The sequence below is a fragment of the Vollenhovia emeryi genome, unplaced genomic scaffold (assembly GCF_000949405.1).
Source record: "Vollenhovia emeryi isolate VEMERY1.0 unplaced genomic scaffold, V.emery_V1.0 DF939178.1, whole genome shotgun sequence".
Classification (NCBI taxonomy): Eukaryota; Metazoa; Arthropoda; class Insecta; order Hymenoptera; family Formicidae; genus Vollenhovia; species Vollenhovia emeryi.
In genome coordinates this window covers 165,774-187,696 of record NW_011967188.1, presented here as the reverse complement: position 1 = coordinate 187,696, position 21,923 = coordinate 165,774, and the positions used below count along the sequence as shown (strand labels likewise).

General features: G+C 37.4%; 1 protein-coding gene across 2 annotated transcripts in view; it reads right to left on the bottom strand.

Moving 5' to 3' along the window:
- The window catches only part of LOC105563287, a 23,963-nt gene extending 5,098 nt beyond the window's left edge, over positions 1-18,865 (bottom strand). The window contains exons 1-4 of one of the 2 annotated variants that reach the window (XM_012014753.1): positions 18,738-18,865; positions 10,179-10,449; positions 1,183-1,364; positions 657-870 (exon numbers count right to left, since the gene is read on the bottom strand). In XM_012014753.1, coding sequence (XP_011870143.1) covers positions 657-870; positions 1,183-1,364; positions 10,179-10,329 — 547 coding nt within the window. In that variant the 5' untranslated portion in view covers positions 10,330-10,449; positions 18,738-18,865. The remainder of the gene's footprint in view (positions 1-656; positions 871-1,182; positions 1,365-10,178; positions 10,450-18,737) is intronic. The other variant, XM_012014752.1, reaches the window with a different exon arrangement.
- Positions 18,866-21,923: the final 3,058 nt, after the last annotated feature.

Here is a 21,923-nt window from a genome sequence, read left to right as displayed (position 1 = left end):
TACTCTCTCTCTCTCTCTCTCTCTCTCTCTCTCTCTCTCTCTCTCTCTCTCTCTCTCTCTCTCTCTCACCGTAGTATTAAAAATTTATGTCTGGCTTCATTTATACCGAGACTTTAATTTTTCATTACGTTTCGTTGAGTAATACCCGCGGAATAGTACCATATTTCCGATGTTTATACCCGCGGGTTAATGCATACCGCACTGCCGCGTAACTGTTTATATTTTGTTACGCAGATGTACCGCTAGATATTTTGCGAGCGGAAGCGTACACAGCGAGCAATCTCGAGCGCTTCCGCTTTTCGGCGCGAATTGCGGTTTATGTGAAAAATAGATCGATCGACGGGCGGAATTTTTTCACACAAAGAAAATACGACGAGCCGCGATAATAATTAATTTGCTAGGAGGGGGACAAAATGGGGCTCGTTACATACATATTATACGTGCAACCGATAAAGGATTTTATGGCAAAATATATTGTTATCTCCTCTCGCGCGTGTTTACGCAACTCAAGCGTTATAATGATCGCGCTGTTATTTCATTTTTCTCATTATCGACATAACGTGCTCGTATCGGGTAAACTTTCTGTATCTGCATGCACATCTAGTAGTTTTGCCCCGCGAGATTTCTTTTATTTCCTCGTTAAAACATAGCATTACCAAGAACGGTGACGTTCGTGACCAGCATCCTCGGCGGATGCGTATTCACTTGGCAAACGTACACTCCGTGATCTTCCCTCCGTACACCGGAGATGGCCAATCTCCAATTGTTTGGATACTGAAAGCTCACGCTGTATCTTGAGTCCGATATGTGGGTAGTGTTCCCGAGAGTTAAGAGGGACGCCCAATCGGTATTCCGTCGTAACCACATTACCTGGAGTCCGCGAAAATATTTATCCACCGTGTTAGGATCAGATCGTGCAGCGCGAGATGCAGTAAGAAAGTAGTTACGATACGAGTATCAGATGAGATTTTCAAGTAGTGCGAATAAGTAATAAAGGAAAGTGATAAAGTAATTGTTGCGACTGTTATTCTGCTATTCCGATTAATTAGCCTGTGCTAGTCTGGCATTATTTTTCTGCCGAGTAATAAATGATGGATTTCGATATATGTGAAAATTAGTATATGTTGTTATTCTAATTACTTTCACTAGCATCGATTCGGTCGCGAATGATTCAACACGCACCTTCTTCCCAGAGAGCATAGCGACGCGGCAATCAAGATAGGCTGTTGCACCTAAGTGTAGTGCCACATTTTGCGAGCCGTTGATACCCTGGCCGTCTGCATTTTCGAAATACGGATCCCAATCCGTGACACGGTGATGCCTCAAACGTGGTATTCGCAAGGGAGGCAGATTGACGACTATTTCTGAAACATATCGGACGAATTAATCTCTGGTTTCTTAATTGTAAAAAAATTTTTTTTGCATCAACGACGCAATAACCGTTTGTATTTGGATATTTGCGTTTTAACGTTTTTAACGCCATTGCGTTTACTACTCTAATGTATATATAAATAGTTTTTGAATCAAAGACATCGCATCGTTAACAATGTAAGAAGCGTGTGAAAAGACTCGAACTGGTGTTCTCCAAGAGACAATCTCGGCAAGATTTCCACGTAAGCCGCCGGCACTCGGTTTGAATGGTGCAGCTAGAATGGGATTCTCGTAAAAATGCGAGATTCGTGTTGAAAAGCACGAAAAACTCGAGTGTGTCATGTAAGGTTGAATAAATTGTACATTCACTTTGCTGATCGTTTTATGTCTTCGCCACTTGCATTTCTATTCACTCGGAATGGAAAACATATCGAAGTGCTTTTAAATTTGTATTCAAATGTTCAGATTTGAGCATGTCTCATTTGGTTTATACGTCCTTATGTTGCAACAAGTTTAAAATCCGTGCAAGATTTTACCGTAGAGCAAAGACGCTTGTTACCTTTCTCTTTTCAAAGCTTTATTAACAATATGGGATAAGGCAAATACTATTTAATTATTATCACTGGCAATTCCACTTTCTATCACGAGAAAACTAAACAAGCGCGAAAGAATAAAGAGGCGCGAGATAAAATTGCAGCCGCGTAGCCTTTTGACCCTTTATTTCGTACGCTTCGTAACCGCGCGAAGGTTTCGCTTGAGCTTACGAAGCACTCAGAAATTTTACGGATACTTGAAACACAAAAGGTACAATTATGCTGTAATGGTGAGCAGGTGGCTTTACCGCAACGAACGACACAATGTTGGAAAGTTGTGGGGAGAAGGTACCCGCCATACTTTATTCTGACATCATTTCTTTATTGCACTTTACGTATTGTTCTATAGCTGGTATAAATTTGAAATTTTTCCATTTTTTAAGATGACGCGAAATATCAATTACTCAAGTAAAGAACAGATTGTCCATCCAGTGAGAATACGTATGGCGAAAGTACGAAAAATGCAATTGATAAAGATATAGTATTGATTTTATTTCTCTCTTACAATTGAAACTACTTTTTGTCACCCTCTGTTACTTCTTTTAATTGCGGCAACGTGCGTTACAACATTAGCTACGAAATTTGCGATACCTTCGATACTTTCCATGAGTAAAAATTTGTACAATCTATTAAAACGGTAAAGCAGCCATAACTCTTCAGTCTTCCTCGTAATCCTGAAAAAGGCATTTGCGAGAGAATCTTTCGGGTTCGTGAACGACCGATATGTTTCTCGGTGAGCGTGTAACGGCGCTTTCTTACGATCCGGAAGTCCACCGAGGTCAATCCCTGATTTTCTTCGTCGGCTGTCGAAAAGATCGGATACCCAATACTGCAAGGTTGCGTAGAGAGACACAGTTGTACAATTTTACACAGAGCCGCGCAAAGTTCATCCTTTGTTCTCTTTTAAACGCAAAAGCAGATTGTCCATCGTCGTATACACATCTCCGCGAGATCACGGAAATTGAAAACCTATTCCTCCTTACTCCGTGCAATTTCGGAATAATCTTCGCAGTAGTTGAGAAAGGATGAAACACGAAAGTTCAAAGGAGATGCGAAATGGTAATACATTGTCAAGAGATGATGACAACATCGCGAACTCGAGATCTTGGGGGGGAAAAAAAGACGGAAGATAAGTACAGAATTTCTGGCAGACTGCACGACAAAAGACCCTTTGAATTAATCCGGGTCAGCCAAACAATCAGATCCATTTCTGTGTGCTCCATTTCTCCCGTAATTTACATATCCCATATAATTATTTCCTATTTTCGCTTTCTCTATCGCTATAATAAAATTACGCTATATGTGCGCTGATAACGGCTCGTGATATATTTATGAAGAAAATAATATTTCTTCCAAGTGTCTACAGAAAATTATTATATATGAATGTGTATTGCGTTCGCGTTTTTATAGGATATTGCCAAAGTGATAAATGACTGCGATAAATGATTTTTCATCGCTGTGCATCTTTAGAGCCGGAATTTCATGACTGATCTGATCTGTTCCGGTCGACGAAGAAAATTACTCATCCGTTATTGATTCGATTATGCGGGAACGCTCGGGGTTAACGAGAAAGAGAACTAAATGTCTGCGACACAATGACTACCTTTGTCTCTTTCAGATTTCATAAATCGCTCCTTAATCAAATGCAAGAGTTAAAGGATCAGCGCTCGAAGAATGTCAATTCACTCCGAAATATCGCAAATAATTCGTCTTCATTTAGTAATACTTTGGAACGATGCGGTTCGTCGCATGTCAAATAAACATCAACAACGTGTATTTAATTAAATTAGTGTGCACTGCAATTTGATTGATGTTTATTATTGTTATTGTTGCTATCGTTAATATATTGCTGATGATTGAAGAACAGAAAATGTTAATTGGCTTATTGATTGAACGCGCGTGCACAGTTTGCTGATACTAATTTAATGTATCTTTATTAATTTGTGCAATTTATACATCTCTTATTAATATATCGCACAAAACCACGTAATCCGAATTGATGTCACTTGTAGCACAAATAAAATTCATTTATGCTTTACGAGTTTGTGATTACAGTTCTGTAAATTCAATTCAATTGATTGAAATATAGCAGATAAATTGATGGTCGAACGGATCAAACGAATATGGAGCACGCGCATTTTGAAGAGTTTAGATAGCTCTATCAATTTATTGCCGTCCAATCAGAGCAGCGCAGTCTGGAGCGGAGAATTAAATGTCTTTTCCAGCGATCGCGATATTTTACAATCGTTAAAACTTGTTTTTATCTTCCCTCTGGTATTTTTCTTTGATTAATTTTCACGCATACAAATAGAGGAAAATCCCCTATTATGAGGGTTATACAGGTTCCTAATATGAGGCAGCGGGGTTTCTACTAAATTAATAGGCATCGTCTGTTGGTTCTACCATGAATTTATTACCCTTGCAGTGAGATCTGTTTAGTGGAAAATTCATTGTTAGATCGTGCAATCGCCGCGAAAAAAGATTGTGATTGAATTTGGATGTTGAAAACCTGCTATCTCATATTAGAAGCCTATCTTATAATAGGGGACTTTTCTCTGTCAAATATAGCAAATATCTGATTATTTGTATATTCGTATTTAATATTCGAGTCTTCATTTATTCGTACCTAATAGTTATAGATTCTTCATTATTTTAGGACAAGAATAAAATGTTTATCCGATACTGAGATACCATAAGATGACACTTTATTTTAAAAAAATATATTTTGAAATACATTTTGACAACTATTCAAAATTCAGATTAAAGTCACATAAGTATGTGAACAAAAAGATCGCGGCACGTGAAAGAATTCGCGAATGATTTATGTTCCCTGCGGTGCGAACACTTACCGCCGCGTTATTCTCAATTGAGAATAACGGGTCTTCGTTTTTAATTGTGCTCTGGCGTTTCACGAAAGCTAACCGGGCATTTCTGCGACCCCTACAGCATAGATTGCACCTTGCTGCTCGAATACAATGTGTGTAAGCCGGTTGCGAGATTTTAGTACCACTAAAGCGACTGCTGTGCGTTACACGTTCAGCGTATAATCCAGTTCGTAAACGCGAATCGACAGTTGCGTGGGATAAAACCCTTTTTTCCCCAGTTTAAGCGCGGACGACGATTTCCGCAGCTCCATTCGGTGCGAGACATTAATCATTCGCGACGAAATGTAAATGCAAAAAATACGGGCGAGAGAGCTGAGGGGAAGCTCCTTGAATTCAGGCGCGAAGAAGCGAGAGATTTTCTTAACGATTGTCATAAAATTTAATATGCTTTACAAGTCGCAGTCGTTATATCCGGCAATATAATTCGACTTCTTGCTGAAAAAAAAAAAAGGAAGTTTGCATTACATGAATTCCAATAATACGCGTGGCGACACAGTATACCTGCGTTTTTACGTAAAGAAATTGACGTAAAATTGTAAAATAATCCGATATACAGAGGCCGGATCCAGGTCACATCGAATACCTACAGCATTAAAAAAGCATTACAGGCTTTCGAACGGCGTTCGGCAGATATGGTAATATTGCGGTGCATCACAATGCGCTTTTGTGTTGCGATCGATGTTCTCGTAAGCAAGTGCAAAACCATATTACGCGCCCCGGCAGTATCGATACGCCTACGAAGACGGTTTTTAATAATTCGCGAAACACACCCTCGACGACGAAATTATAAACGGGTTCTGCGATCACGAAATCTACACGACCGAATGAGACAACTTTAATTAAGAGTGTGTCCATTAGGCATCCGGAATTCGGCGTATAATGGAAAGAGCACGAAATCACTGTACACTTCTTTCATTAACGCTAATGGGAAGCAGCTGAACCCGCAAACGGGGAAACTGCTTTCTCTCTCTTTCTCTCTCTCTTTCTCTCTCTCCCCCCCCCCTCTCTCTCTCTCTTTCGCGACACACCGAGATCGAGGTAAAAGTGTTTTATTATCGATCTATCTTGATTCGTACAATCTTAATTGATTGTCGTGGATCCTCTGTTTCAAACAATAACTCGTAGTCTCGCAGTCATTAATTGCGACGAGACTGTCTTAATTGGGACGCGGAACGAACGTGCCGCTTAAAGTGACCGAATATAAATTCTGCAGTTGTCCGGGGAAAATCAGGTCCCCAAACGACCTCCGGGTTCCATCGGCTCGAATAATACTCGCTGGTGTATGCGAGGGTCATAACCCCAGATAATAGGATCTCTGAAAATATTTGGCGTCAGAATTACTAATTCGTCGTGCCTGTGTAAACCTTTACACAACGTTATTTGCATTGTGTAGGTATTTCACAACACTATCCGCTAAATCGCTCAATGATTATTAGGTTCCAAAGGAAAGAAACGATTTTACTTAAATAACGAGTAAACGCACCTGATCGTTCTCACGTTTTCCACCCGTTTTCTGGAGAAATTTTTACAAGGCCTTTTTACGAAACGCTGCGCGCATCACGCTACGTTCGCATGTAGCCTTGTGGAGACGTCTACGATCCCCTTTGTCTCATCCCTTTCGTCTCCCACGTTTTCCTCCGTCGCGGCGCGGCGCGGCATCGTGCGAATCCGAGATGCGCGGTTTCGACTGCATTTCTACAATCGAGGTCGCGCGACGTAATAAATATACATCCACAAGACCATTTGTTTCCCTACATCGCCTTATGGCAAGGATGGTAGCATCGCCGAAGATGCTACCATTCGTCTTGTCGCTCATTTTTCATTGGCCAGTACCGGCACTGTTGATGCTCCTACGAACCCTCCGTCGAAATGAGACGACGTTTGCGAGTTTCTCGTACTTTGTGCTCGAAGCCCGACGTGAATCCAATTACAGACCGGAGGAATGCGTGTAAGTTGGACCAGCGTTCGACGTGCGCAAGGTTGTACGATGACTTTTCGTACAGAAAGAAAACGCACGTACAACTTTTTTGTCGGCGCAAACTTTCTGAATAATAATTTGCACAATACATGTTTGAGTTTATTGTGTATTTTATGTTATTTGCCACGTGCAACAATACTTGTTAATAACGTCTTATACATGGGTTATTTTATAAAATTGTTCTAAAACGTCTTAAATTATACGTCAGCTTCACGCGGTAAAGCACGACGTTGAGAAAGTTTGCGGCGCAGCAACGTTGTTCCTAAATTATAGGTCATAAAGGTTCACCGTCGCGAAAGTTGTAATTACCCCCATAAGTCATGGAAGGATATGACCTATCAATCCACCGAAAACCAATATCGCCGGGTCAACAGTTTATTAAAATGACAAGTTATCCCTTTCGCGAGGACAAGTTTCATCCCTCGACAAAGGATACTCGCGGACAGGTAGCAAATCTAGCAAGATGACATGCTTGCCTGTAACGATGAAAACTTTGTATGTAATCCGCAAGGTAACCTGTCCCCTCTCCCTCGCCGATGCACGATATTAAATCCAACGTGTCCGTAATTCTGTGCAGTCCTTTCCCCCCCGTTCCCCTATCATTGCGGTGCCTTGACGTTGCACATTCAAGTATTTATGCAATTTCACCTCTCTCGTAACTTACACCATTAAAATTAGCTGCTGTAATTGGATTGCTACTTCCATACTGGAGGAAGAGTTTCAACGTACGAATGCGTCTGAGGAACGGAGGGAAGAGTTTAATTTCTGCATAATTTAATTATATTCTAAAGGCACGTTCAAAAGGTACATCGCTTTGTCTCTTGCAGAAATTTTGTGCAATTTTTAAATCATCGTATTCTAATTTTTAATTATCAAATTGACGACGATAACGGTGATTTATTTTTACTTACAATTTACATGCATCGTCAGTCTTAGGAAATTTTCATATAACACTTGCTATGTCTATTTTAACTTTGATTGATCCTAATAACAAAAGCATGTATAATGGGACTATGAGAGAGAGAGAGAGGGGGGGGGGGGAGGGAGAGCTGTAATTCCAGTGTGACAAATAGGTCAAACGTGCATGGTCAGATTTACTTCCTACTACGCATCCACGTGTCTCGTATCTGTACGCTTCATTACAAACCAGAAGTTCAGTGCACAATAACCGCCTGTACCTACTGTCTCGTTGTTTCCTTTGATATATCAAATATTACAAACGGATTCTCGTCAGTGTTGCGACTGTGAATCAATTGTTATGTCAATGCGATCAGAAATTTATTGACTTTTATATATTTATTGGTCATCAATTTATTAAAGTTTTACACGTTCGTTAACATATCACAGATATAAATAAGAGTTATAAATAAAATTTCGGTCGAGTAAACATTAAGCCTAAACGAATTGCAAGACCATGTGCAAAATTTGGAAAATTGAGAATCCGTTTTGAAAGATTTTTCATGATTGTAATTTTCAAAAGAAATCGTTTTCTAGACCGTAGGTATAAGGGGGTTCTAGTGAGAAAGAATGGGGAAGATTTCATTTACGATTCTCAGTACGATGTTATGTCGAAGTCGTAAAATGTATGGCGTGGATTGGCAACGACAAACTTTGTAAATAGCACGAGACGGTATGTGTCCGTACGTGTGTGCAGCCAACATTCACGCGTGCAAAGCCATGTGCTACAGTCGAATGACAAGTCGCCAAACGAGTTTTGAATTGAATATTTCATCGGGTGAACTCCGAGCTTATACCCGACACGGACTTGCTCGTCTTGACAGGAGCATCAGTATCGCACACGAGCAAGAGATATAAATATATATTGAAAAATAAATGTGTAAAACTGCACGGCGAACAGTGGAAGGTGTGCAAGGTGAAAAAGATTGTATTTTCGGAATGAAAACATCAGAAATTTTTGTCTTTGCGCTCTTATAAAGTTACATTAATACAGCGACCGTGGTGATGATTCTTTCAAAGCGCTTGATAAGATTGCGCCGCATTACTTTAAGTGCGTCTTCAGAAAAATGGTCGTAACGGCGACAAGGTTAAACTTTCATGAGACTCCGAGAATGGACAACTGTATATATCACTCTAGACAATTTAAAGTTAATGCGGTGGGAATTATTACAAAAGTTTACGTGTTTGTGTTTTACAAAAATAGATATCTGTCCTGATGAAGAAATCAGTAATTAATAGAAGAATGGAGGGGAAAATATACGTATACGTTATACACTTTTGTATACCTTGCTGCAAGCATTCTACAGAATTTTTTAACATTTCCGTAAGCACCGAAAAAACAAGAAACTCAAATGATGTGTTCTCCCGGGCGTGCACAATTTTTTTCGCATACTGCTATGAAAGCCTGAAATTGTACTTGCATGAGCGCTCCGGAACGGTCGACTGCAGCGAGCGACTCTTTAAAGTCTAATCGGTTCAGCATTGAAATCCGGGACCTACTACAAAGCTATGTAGGACGAATGTACATCTTCTTACTGGCTCTCGGCGGAAAAGCCAGTGCAAGCATCCACAGAAAGTAAATATCCGAACGGTCAAGCTAATATAGATACGAGATTGTAGTCTATCGGAAATCGACAATGTAGCCATTCAATGTGTAATTTACCAATCGCAGCAAATAACAGAGAATAATTTTGTTGCTCGTTCACGAACAAAAAGATTCGAAATAGCAGGCTTGATGATTTTCTCTTTTATTTTTTGTTATAATCATCGCCAATCGACAGCTTTTGTTCTCGGACAGGCCCACGATCGCGATAGTCCGACGTGTGCTTTCAAAGTGGTTCACGTGAAAAAAATGTAATCACCTTAAACCCCGCGTCATGTCGTAAAATTTTACATGTTATCGAAACTTTCCCACGCTTGCAAGTTCGGTGCAAGTGAGGTGCATGAAAGTCCGACTAACTTTAGCATTAAACGAATCACTCTTACGGCTCGGTTTCTCGGCTTAGCCCCACGTACTGTTCAACTTTAGAGTAGGTAATTAAACCCGAAGTTCCCTGCTCTTCGATTCCAAATTTCTGCGCGACGTTTATTATGTTACAACGGCGCCGGAAATTATTCGGCGCGATAGTCTGAGATACATTCATGGGTCAATATGCTTAAGACATTTACCTCGATTCTCAATTTGTGCATTTACATAGCACAAATCCTATTTAATTCTGTTCTTTTCCTTCTCTTGTGAGGACCAAATTCGTTGAAACGTTATAATTGCATTTGTGGAAAAGTGAGAAATATAGCAATTCGTCGGCGACGGTTTGGTTTAATGACGCTCTGTTTCGGTGCACTACGAAAAAAATCACGGTATACGTATCGGGGGCGAACTACGTATTAACGCACCTTGCAGTTGAGTGATGTTCCTGGTGATTTTGTGGCTGTTAACGAGCTGCTCGCGCAGGTGTCTGTCGCGTTGCCGTGGATAATTGGCGATAACGATCGTGATTGCCGCCAATACAAGGCAGAACCTCGACCCCCACGCTGATCCTGCCATCGCCCGTCGGATTTCGCATCCCCCGTGGTTTTTGAAATGCAGGAATTGTTGGCAAACCTATGATGTATTCGCACGGTACCCAATCTTTCTCTTACTCTTTGTTCTGAAATCCAAACATTGCTGAAAGGATACAGGCATCCGTACAATCTGTATATGCCACGAATTGTATGAGACAGAATTAAATTCTTGAAAAATAACAGATAAAAGTATTCAATGTATATTAAATTAGTAGGCCAATTAAAATTTATATGTTAGTGAGCGAGTATTCAATGTATATTAAATTAGTAGGTCAATTAAAATTTATATGTTAGTGAGCGACGTTAAAAATGAACTGATCAATAATCAAGAAAATATACTATTTTTAAGCAAAATGCAAAATTACTAATTTTTTTGCACTTTACATTTGCACAATGTAAACTATTTTGTTTTACGTAAAAATTTCGCATTTTTTCACAATTTTGTAGTTATGTGTATATGTATAACATGTTTTGTGAAATTAATAATGACAGTGTTATTCACGAATAATCTAGCTTTTAGCGTCGTGTAAGAACAGAAGGACTACATAATTAGAAATATTACGTTTGTTCCTCTCATTAAAATTTAACAAAAAGCGCTAGAATCTGGATCGATTGTGTTATTTCTCGTAGTTGCTGCCGCAGTGCGTATATTGTTCTATATTGCTTTTGTTCGTGTATGTGCATCTCGTCGAGTGGCGCGCGGAAATAAACGAAAATGGAAGTTACTGTGGACAACGCACAAGAAAAATGCGACGATGACATCCGAAACAAGTGAGAATTTAGATACGCCCTAGAAATATATTATTTTATTATCCCGCGATGAATCTTCCTTCTCCTAAATCCATATTCAAAGGGTGGGATATATAGCGAACGAAAAGGAAAATGCGCGAGGAGGACGCGATTTTGTCTTCTGAAAAAAAAAAATTCATTTATCTTTCACGGGAAATTTACGTAAAAAAAAACGCGTATCGCTCCCTGCTCAAATTTCTTACAATTTTACCCATAAGTGACGCGCGTGCTTTTTATCTCGATACACAATGGATAGGATAATAAAATGGATGGAAGAGAATTTTATTTCAGCATAACATTTGCGTACGGTGTCGTCGAGAGATAGATCGTCAGTATCGTAGATTCACTTGAGTTTGTCGTCGGCGTAATATTGATTGCGTCATTACGTTAAGTGCATAATGAATATGTTTAACAAAACAATATTAATTTAGGGCGTTTAATTTAAAATATGTATTGATTACGTTATTACGCTAAGTGCATAACAAATATACTTAACGAAACAATATTAATATATGGCATTTAATTAAAAATATGTATGTCACAAGAATTTATTGTCGTTAGGGCTGAATGTGGACATACAATTTGCATTAAAAAGGAAGGAAGGGATATCCCTGTTATAAATGACGCAATTATTTTTAGAACACCCGTGTGTAATCGCTGTAATAAAATTTTCAACCGGTAGATTTCACTCATCGAATTTCGCATTTGCCTGTTCATAATCTTGTACTTGTAATAAGCATAGTTTCATGTAAACGTAATATAAGCTCGTAATATTCTGTAATTCCGCGTTCATTAGTAAAATTGCATTAGATGTTTCCAAAGAGCTAAGCATTCTACTACGAAATTAAGTATCACTTTTGATATAATGTACACTTTATTTGGCACATAAATTTAAGCGGCAACGTTACGTAAAAGTTGCCCGAGTTTGTCTCGTGAAAATTAAACAACTTTTATAAATTGAATATTAACTGAAATAATCCAAAAGTATTTAGGGATGACACTCACGTTACAACAATTTGAGCTGCAAGCGCCACGGTGATGTTCGCGTAAGTTCTCAAACTGGAGTAGAGAACAGCCAACTCTCTACAAACTTTGGATATATTGTTTTCGAAGGCGTTCACGCATCTAATAGAATTGATGTTATGAAGTTTAGCTCGTTAGATTTCTTCGACAGAATATTGGCATATTCCTGCCGCAGAGATGTAGAACGTTTGTCAAGGGTGAGCGAGATAGACGCGTAGGAGAACCGGGTGGAGAGAAAGACAGAAGGAGACAAGGGAGCGGAGAAGAAGCGAGGTAATACATCGGGTAGTTAGAAGGGAAGAGGGTGGCAACACACCGGAACTAGGCAGCGGAACTTTTGCAGTTTCTCGGGGATTCACCTGCAGCCGGTTTGCGGTCGTAAAGCAGAAACTGCTATCTCTATCCATATAGGAAAGAAGATATAGGCGATCGGGGCGCCTTCGGGATTTTCGTCTTGAGATATGCGCAACCAATCCGGCCGGTAGGCGGCTGGATTATTGTGTCCGAGTAACAAGGTGAGAGGATTTGCAATGCAGATCTTGCCATTATTGTGCGGGTTATATCCGGCGTGCTTTCTATGCGCCCTAAAATCTCTCCGCACGTTTACCTCCGTCACGACGAAGAGCGTGCTCTTTTAATTGCTATTCGTTTAATAGCAATTGTTTTATAACTGCTTGTGTTCTGCGATGGTTTTGGACGTTGCTAAATTTTCAAAAGTAAGATTTAAAAAGTTTCAGCACTAACTTTTTATGCGCCATTTACGGGAGATTTACTGCTAATTGTCTTATAACGTGCGTTAAAAGATTTAACATAAGAATCATTAATTAAAACATTGCGCTCTCTGTATACGGCATAATTATTATTGTAGCTTTCTCATATATTTTTGCAACGTGGTAAAGTTCTGTGCGTTCAAACACTGTGGATGAAATATTTACAAGTTCAGTAAAATAATTCACGTGCTCACAACAGCGAGATATTGCCAATAGCTGTGGCGTCGCAACATGTGCGACTTTCAAAGATTTCCTCCGGAGTAACGATACTGCTTTTCGGCTTTGGAAGTAGTGCGGAATCCGTTATAACGTTCCAGGAAGTCGTTTTCTACTGATATTTATGATGCGACGAATCACGTAACTTACTGTTGAAACCGCAGTTGATGAACAAAATGGCTTGCCGCGCATTTTCTCTATTATTTGCACACAATCTAATTTTTTTTTTAATGAGTCACGTTCGTATTTACATAACTTTTGGGAATTGTGTTTGCAATTATAATCAGTAGAAAACAGTTGTATGAAGAAAATTCTGAGTCTTATTTTTTTAATTATTTTCTCTCCCTGTATCCGTTTCAATATTTTTTTATTTTGCAATCCAAATATGCAGATATTTTTCTACGATATCATCCGTACCGCGATGAATAAATAATGTACAAATCTAAAATATTATTTTTGTGCATTTAACTGAATTAGCTTCAGGGATATACATGTATCTCAATGACACAATTATCACGATATTTCTGTATAATCTGTCCAACACACTTGGGATGTTTAACATCAGATACAACGTGTCGTAGTGACACTACGTTTAACGAGATTGGTGAAGACAAAGGCATTATTAAGATACGAGATCATTTAAGCGATTGTTGAAATAGTACAAAATCTTCCTCGGCGAACTGAAGGGAAGATTATGGGCAAAAATCTCCGGTATTTCTGCATACAATGTAGATTATATTCCTCACATTAGCTTCACTTTAGTTAGGATAACAAATGATTAAAAAAATGACAATACTCTTTCCTCTAAGTTAGCCTCTTTCTTTGTAATAATAGTCTCTTCCGCTTTGACGATGTGTCGAGTGGGAAACATTGTGCGAATTTGAGACGCAAAAAAAAACACGATTGTTCTGTTCGTCTCCCCGCACTTATATTATATCCGCCTTTCTCAAGACTCGCTTCGAAGGATTCGAGTTCCATGAGGGCTCTCCGTGTAGCAAAGGGGTCGACAGAGGACTCGACTGTCGGATCTCGCGGGAGTTGAACTCGTGCGGCACGTCTCCGGATCGATCGATCTTGCTCGCCGCTCGTGATGTCACGTTGCAACCGGCGGGTTACCGATACCAAAGGAGGAACACGGTGGGAGACCACGCGAGGGACTTACTGAGACACGTGCGGTAGCGAGTTCTATAATTTTAAAACCCTGCCCTTTAAACCGAAGGTACAATTCTGGCGTTTACGGTAATGGATAGTGGTGTTTGCTTACGTTCGACGGAAATAATCACAATTATTTGGAGAATTACGTTAATAAAGATAGTTGTCAGCATCGACTCTCGATAAATCGCCGCGAGTAATATGCTTGATGTTGCAAAAAAAGGTCGAAAAGAAAGAAAACGTGAAAAAGGAAAGAGAGAGAGAGAAAAAGATCTAGTACGCTAAGTAGCTCAAATGCTGCGATCGATAGCAATACACAGTGAAAAGGGTTAATGACGGAAGAGTGAAATGGTACGAAAAACTCGCGAACAAAAGAGGATATGTTACGATCGGATCGTATGTTATTCGCAGTCTCGCAAATGACAACTAATTGCTATACCTATAATGGTGTGCATAAATTCGAGTGTTTCGACCATAGCCCGGCGGAAGAGCCATTTATCATCCGTTCGTTTTATCGTAAAACTTTTTTGAAAGAGAAAAATTTGTCAGAGTATTTTTCGTTCAAATTCTGCTCGAACCTTCTGGAGTTCTTTATATGAATTAGTGCAAAGAATCCTTTTGTCATGCCGGCACAGCTTATTACATCGTCTTTTATACATTTTATTACACGGCTTGTACAGCGCGAACACATACATGCATCAGAAGCAGCGCATTAACGAAAAATTAATGAGTTTTCCAAGTCCGCACAAGATACAATTTTACAATCTTTAACACGACTTCTTGCGGATGTCTGTTAACTTAATCCCACGGCATTTACCCGAAGCGTAATCACACTGAATACACAATACACTGTATTGTGAATACTATGTATTTGAGTAAAGTTATTGAATTAAACGGTGGTCAATTACACGAACAACTCGACTATTGATAGCGTTGACGCGATGATAGCGTTCTCAAAATATCTCCTGATAAACCTAGTACACAATTGTCTCAGTCGTTTACTTTCTCACGTAATTGTTTACTTTCTGAAAGCGACCCTCCTTTCGTAGCAGGAAAAGAAAAATAATTCAATCTCCGCTCCCTGTGTAGCGTGAAAAGAGAAACTTCCGCCTTATGAAAGCTGCAGAGATTTCAGTGCCAGAATTGTGTAGTACCTCGCTGTAGAGCAATCGATTTACGAGTCGGTGAAAATGCTGCGTTATTCTTCACCGAGTTAATACTCTCTCAGCGATAATAATTACCGCCGAAATCACCGACAGGTCTGACATTGTCGCGACGTTTGCAACGCCGTAGATTATTTATTTGATTAGGCGCAATTTATTAGAGTAGCCAGTGCATTCGAATTAGCCTCCGTGGATTAGTGGCGATCACCATCAATCACGAGCTGATTGGGGTTAGAGGCTTGTCGCACGCCCGATTTACAATGTACGTAAATTACTGGAAAATTACGATATAATAATTAGGCTACGTTGTTTGGCTATCGGCATAATTTAGATACGCGGTATTCGCGCGTATTCAGTGTGATTACGTTTCAGGTTTCAGGTATAAATGCCGCGGAATTGAGTTTTTAATTGAAACCATGTTCTTTCTGGTGCTCCTTTACAGATGCTGGTTGGATTAATGAACTTATCGGCGAATCATATTATAGGTAATCCACTGGAGAGTCGTAAGTCGCTGCGCTAAAGACATGATCCCAGGTATTAACGATTCCTAGTTTGTAGGTATAATTTCCCATAATGGTCGAAGTTAACATTATATACATCGAACCGGGAAGACACTAGTTTCAATCTTGTATTTAAATATCTTTTACATTTGCGTTTATTGAGACTCGCGTATTATTTTATATATTGCACAGCTTTTCTGGAATTTTGTAATAAACAAAATGTGAAAGACGCAAAAAAGGAAAATAGCTGATATGAAAACAAGAGGAAGTTACAATTAGAGAAGTTTATAAAAATGCATGGCACTCGTTTTATATTATATTTAGCATATTTATTGGTATACATTTGAAAGAAATCACGGCATTTATACCAAATTAACGATCCCCTTTCGGTGTGTATTTTAAGAAATATGTGTCGACGTAATCTTTCGATAACATCCGTTTGCGGACTGAGCTGCCTGATCGATATGCTCCACGCGGAATACATTTAAAAGCGAACTACACGTTGATCGGGTATAAAAATCTAGTGAGCGAGCGAAAGAACAATGGGCGCAGCGAATGAAGACGTATGCAGTAAAAGTTGAAAGAAAGAAAGTAGGGGAAAGCGAGTAGGGGAGTAAGAAATCTTGCGGACACCTCTCGTTCACGTGCAATCGAATCACCGGAACGATTTCTCAGCCGACCTTTCCTTCGAGCGGTTTATCAGGGAATACTTTAAAAGGTTTATCAGGGAATACTTTAAAAGGTTGACCCGGTCAATCCTTTGCCATTTAAAGCAAGACGGAGCAGAATCTGTTCTGTATCCAGAAAGCACCTCATTCGTCTGTACCCCGGATATACGCCCGACATTTAGCAAGGCTGGCACGTATCCCGTCTCCTGGTAGTACATCGAATTTATCGTCGAGATTATCAGGGACACGAGACCCATAACGTGTAAGCCATTTTTGAAGGGTTCAAAGGAAAAAAAAGCACTAAACATTCAATTCATTCGCGTTTATCATCCATTTCAAGCACATTTTCGTAAAACGAGATAGAATTTACAAAACTACGTGAAAAATTTTGTTAAATATTTTACTAAGACACGTACGAATATTATATCTACACATTTTATTCTTGAAATTAGAAATTTAGTCGTTTCTCAACCCGAGTGAGTAACAAAGCAACTTTGCCGATGAGACTACGTCAACTTGACTGCAAGAACTTCCCCTTCCTAAGCGCATTAATGTAGATTAGTTGGAAGATGCTGATATCCTTGCGCACAGCTAGGATTGAAAGTCTGTATCTAGATAGATAATCTGACGGAGATGCACAGATAAATACTCGAAATGATACAATTTCAAGCTGATAAATCCGTTTCATCGCTAAATAAATTAATTCAACTTGCAAGTCGCTGTATGAACGAAAATGATGAAAAATTTTCATAAAGCGTTATAATATTTTAATCATCGTTATTCCTCGAGTTATTTTAACACCGTGCAATTTATGTATGTCGGTCGAGCGATCTATAAACTGATGAATTTTAATTATACCGTTGTTATTTTCACCGTTGTCATTAACGTGGATCGTTCATAGATATGCACACCTACGATGGAAACTGAACGGCTGGCTTACGATCTCTGTCCCTTGTACCGAATCATTTACATAGGAAGACGGATAGAACGGATCGTTGATCGTGTCAACCATTATTCCTCGTGGCACGCGAAATCGATTATAGGAAGCTGCAATGTTCGTTATCGGCAGATATGCATCATTCAGGAGGATAGAATTTTCAGAAAATGCAGACTTGCTGACGCTTTGCTGTGTTTCGAATAAATGCATTTTAACATCAAAATATTATTCACGCATACTCGGATGTTTTTTCGATTGCATCATTTAAACTAGTAGTCTCTGTATAAATTTTTGACAACATGGTATTCTGTCGGAGACCTAACGGACTCAACAAATATTTAAATTTTGTGTAAATTTCGACTATTTTGTATTTATATTTTTTAATACGCTATGTTATTACGTTAACAAATATTTAACAAAAGTTTTATGCTTTGAAATAAACATTATACACACTGCACACTCATCAACAATCACAATGAAGTTTATAGAAAAATGACAAATACTTGAAATTGGACAGAAAATAAAAATTAAATTTTATAAATGTTAAATGCCAAATAAGCCAACTGATTAAGCATAAGTTTGAAGAAATAATTATTATTTGCACATTGAACAATAATGAAAAACTAATTTTATGAGATAAAAATGTTAAGAATATGGCTTACAGTCAGGAAAAATATTATCTCGTTTATTCAGAATAAAAAAAATTTTATCCTGCTTTTAAATTGCACGAATTATATATACACAGTAAAAGTAAATAATTAATATTAGCATTTAGTTTGTTTCAAAATTTAACAAATTGCAATTATTACAACTTGAGCTGTTATGCACTTTTTAACGCTCAGCGAACTAATTAACAAACTCATAACAAGCGACGCTTGGACAAAAGGAGAAACTGTAATCAAGCAGTGCATACGGTTAATGTTTTTATTGATCCCCACGTGTATGTATGTGATTCTTGTTGACGACTGTAAATTTGCTCACTATCGATTACGAACACTTCTTTCACATTTCGTTCACATTTAATAAAAAAAAATCTATTGAAATTCACGCGATTCGCTGCGAAAAATAAAATTTGTGATGGTTAACGTATCCGTGCGTCTTCTCGCTCATCTCTTATAAGTGAAACAGTTTCGTAAGAATTTAGCTATCAAATCGAGTATCTTTGTCACTTACCCCAGCAGAATTCTTGGCAGTTGTAATCTTACGTAAGCCTTATTATTATAATGATGACGGAAACAAAGTTTACAACGTAAAGAATATACCACTCCCGGTTGGTACAGCACGGGCGGCTGGCGACTGACTGCTGCGGAGTTTGAAAGCTCGCGATTCTCAGAGCGACCTCTGTAATTTCCACGTGCTTGCAATGGTCACGCACTGGCGCCATCGCAATACGTATCAGTGGTGCATTTTGACCTATTTTAAAATAAAAGATTGACCACTTTGAAAGGAAAATCGTACTCGACGAAACCACAGTTTCACTTGCTTAGTATTCTAATGAAATTATAAATGTTTTAAGATGATCCTTTTTCCTTTCATTATAAGAAGATTGTCGAGCTTTATCCTTTCTAATTTTTATCTTTCTTTTATACCTGCACTGAAATCTTATTTTAAGAAATAGCGTATTACATTTCATAATAATTACATAGGTATATTAATATGTACGCAATAATTACATATGTGTGATTAACCGAATTTTTATTAAATCTCACGTCACATATACGTGACAGTGCTGATGTTTCGTTTTATAAACACATGAATAAATGAAGTTCTTAACACGATTAATAAGCTGTAAAACATATAATCAATAAGCTGTAGAATATATAACTGACGTGGTCCAAAGTTACATTATGCTTGTGAAATTTGAAAGATCAACAATGGCAAAATATTATACTAAAAAAAATTACAAAATATTATAAATGAAATAAGGTTTTAAAGTTCTCTCTCTCTCTCTCTCTCTCTCACTCTCAATATTAAGTTTTATATTGATACATGCAATTTATTGTGGAAAAAATTTAAATTTTGATATCTGATTCTACTTGTACGTATTGTTCTAGGCAGCAATGTTTTATTTAAAAATGGAATATTCGGCTTTTGAGTCGAAGAGTTCTAGGATCATGCATTTGAAATACTAATAAAATAATTCTATTTTGATATACAACAAGGTCCGCGTGGTACTCTAGTTGCTCACCTTTATCAACTCTATTTATAATTCTAATTGTAATTAATATTAATATTAAAAGCTATGATTTATATATTCAAAATACTATTATGGAAGTGACATCTCTTTCAGTATGCTTATGCTCGCAATGCATACAGAACAAGTTAATAAAATTATTACAATAACTTTATAACATATAACATGGTTATTACATATATGGAAATACCTTTATTTTTATGCCGTGAACGGTAAAAACACAAACCACAAAAGATGACAAAAATGTTTCATTTGTCCTATATGTTGTAGAAAAATAATTATTTTTTATCAATTGTTCGCTCAGCTTATTGTTTAATTCGAGTAATATTAATATTTAATGTTTTATTATTTGAATGATTTTACATTTTGTACATTTGTTATTATATTTGCATTTTGTTCCCTAGAAAAAAGCTGCGATAAAAATTATTTGTCACATTTAATAATGACTTCTCCTTAGCCTATTTTCACGATATTTATAAAAATATCACATGAATCGTATTCTAGGAGACGTTAAGATTGCTTCTTCCGACATTTCTTCTTTCGCGAGAAATTATGGAAGATATTAAACTTGGTACTTAGTACAATATTTACTAAGTGCATGGACGAAAGTAATATTAAGCAATAAATTAATGTAATATTCTTTCTAAACGAAAAAGAGCTTTACTGATTTCGGAATTATATACTTTGCCGGATGGACGGTTATGATTTCAATATTTGCTATTCATCGTATGACCTTACGTATTACCATAAGCCATTGAAATTTATTCCCGAACGATTTTTGTCCGAAAGTTTGTCAAACTGTCGCCATTCTACATATATTCCGTTTGACTCGTAGAGTTTGCCTAGGTAGATGTTTTAATATAAATCAATTATTTAGAAAACGGTGGTTTCGAAAAAAGGGCAAAATCGTATTAAAGTATCTATTTATCGTAACGCGTTACATAATCAATTTTCATTAAAGTTTATAACCTTTATTTTCTTTCGGGAATTTTGTAGTACGTTACAAAATTAAATTTACATAATTTACATAATTTTCACGCTAATAAGTTAAATAAAAATATATGTGGTATAAAATATGCACCCCTAACATTTTGTAAAATATTAAGACTTGTTTTATTGATTTATGAATATATTTTTCTCTTGATTTCTTTTAATTTTTATGGCATGCATTTTACCCGTGGCGATAATAATCGTAAATCTGATGCAAAGATATTGATTTGCGATGTAAATACTGGAACCAACATAGATGATGTTAAAATAACATCCGATATCATATCTACTACGAATTCGAAATGCCAGATTGTCTCTATCTCCTGTATGAGCTATCGACAAGCGATTTACAATAATTGATAACCTTGGTAAACATTAATTTCAATGGAGTGTTATTTTATTTTAGAGAATGTTAAAAGTTTTAGTACAAATATTTTCAATGCTAAAATGGTACGCATTAATATAATGTAACCAATTAATTAAAAATAAAAAAATTGTAATTAATATATTGCAACAATATTGGCATAACCTTTTGAAATTCTTTGCTTTTTTCTACAACTGTCTTCTCTGATTTTAAGTCACTAAAATTAAAATATGATGTAATTAGTTATTACAAAATTGTAATGAAACGTTTTAATAATCTGCATGTCCTATATATTAAATATAACATAAGAAAATATAATTATAATTTATTGAATAAGTATAAATAAAAAGAAAATACATTGCGATTTAATAACAAATTATGCGTCTGAAGATAAGTAAGCGATTTAGTCTGAAAGATCTCAGATTTCTGCAAATCCATAATGGATTTTATCAATTCTAATTCTGTAATATGATGCAGCACGCAAGCACGTATAACAAGTTACATTTCTATAATACTCTCTTGCATGCAATATACTCATTAGTGTCTGTTTGCTTCTTACTTCCATGCGAATAAAGTATGATGCATATTACGACTTCTTGAATATGAACATAAGCGTTTTTTGAGAGTAAACTATACTAGTTATAATTGATGAAAGAGATTAAAGATCAAACGTATTGTGTTTTGAACAGCTAAACAATGAAAGAATTTTATGTAATTATCATACGATGTGCAAAACGCGGTTCATGAATGAAGAATCACGTAAGTCCGCACATTCGTGAGGAAAACCTAGCAATTCACTACCTCATTCGTG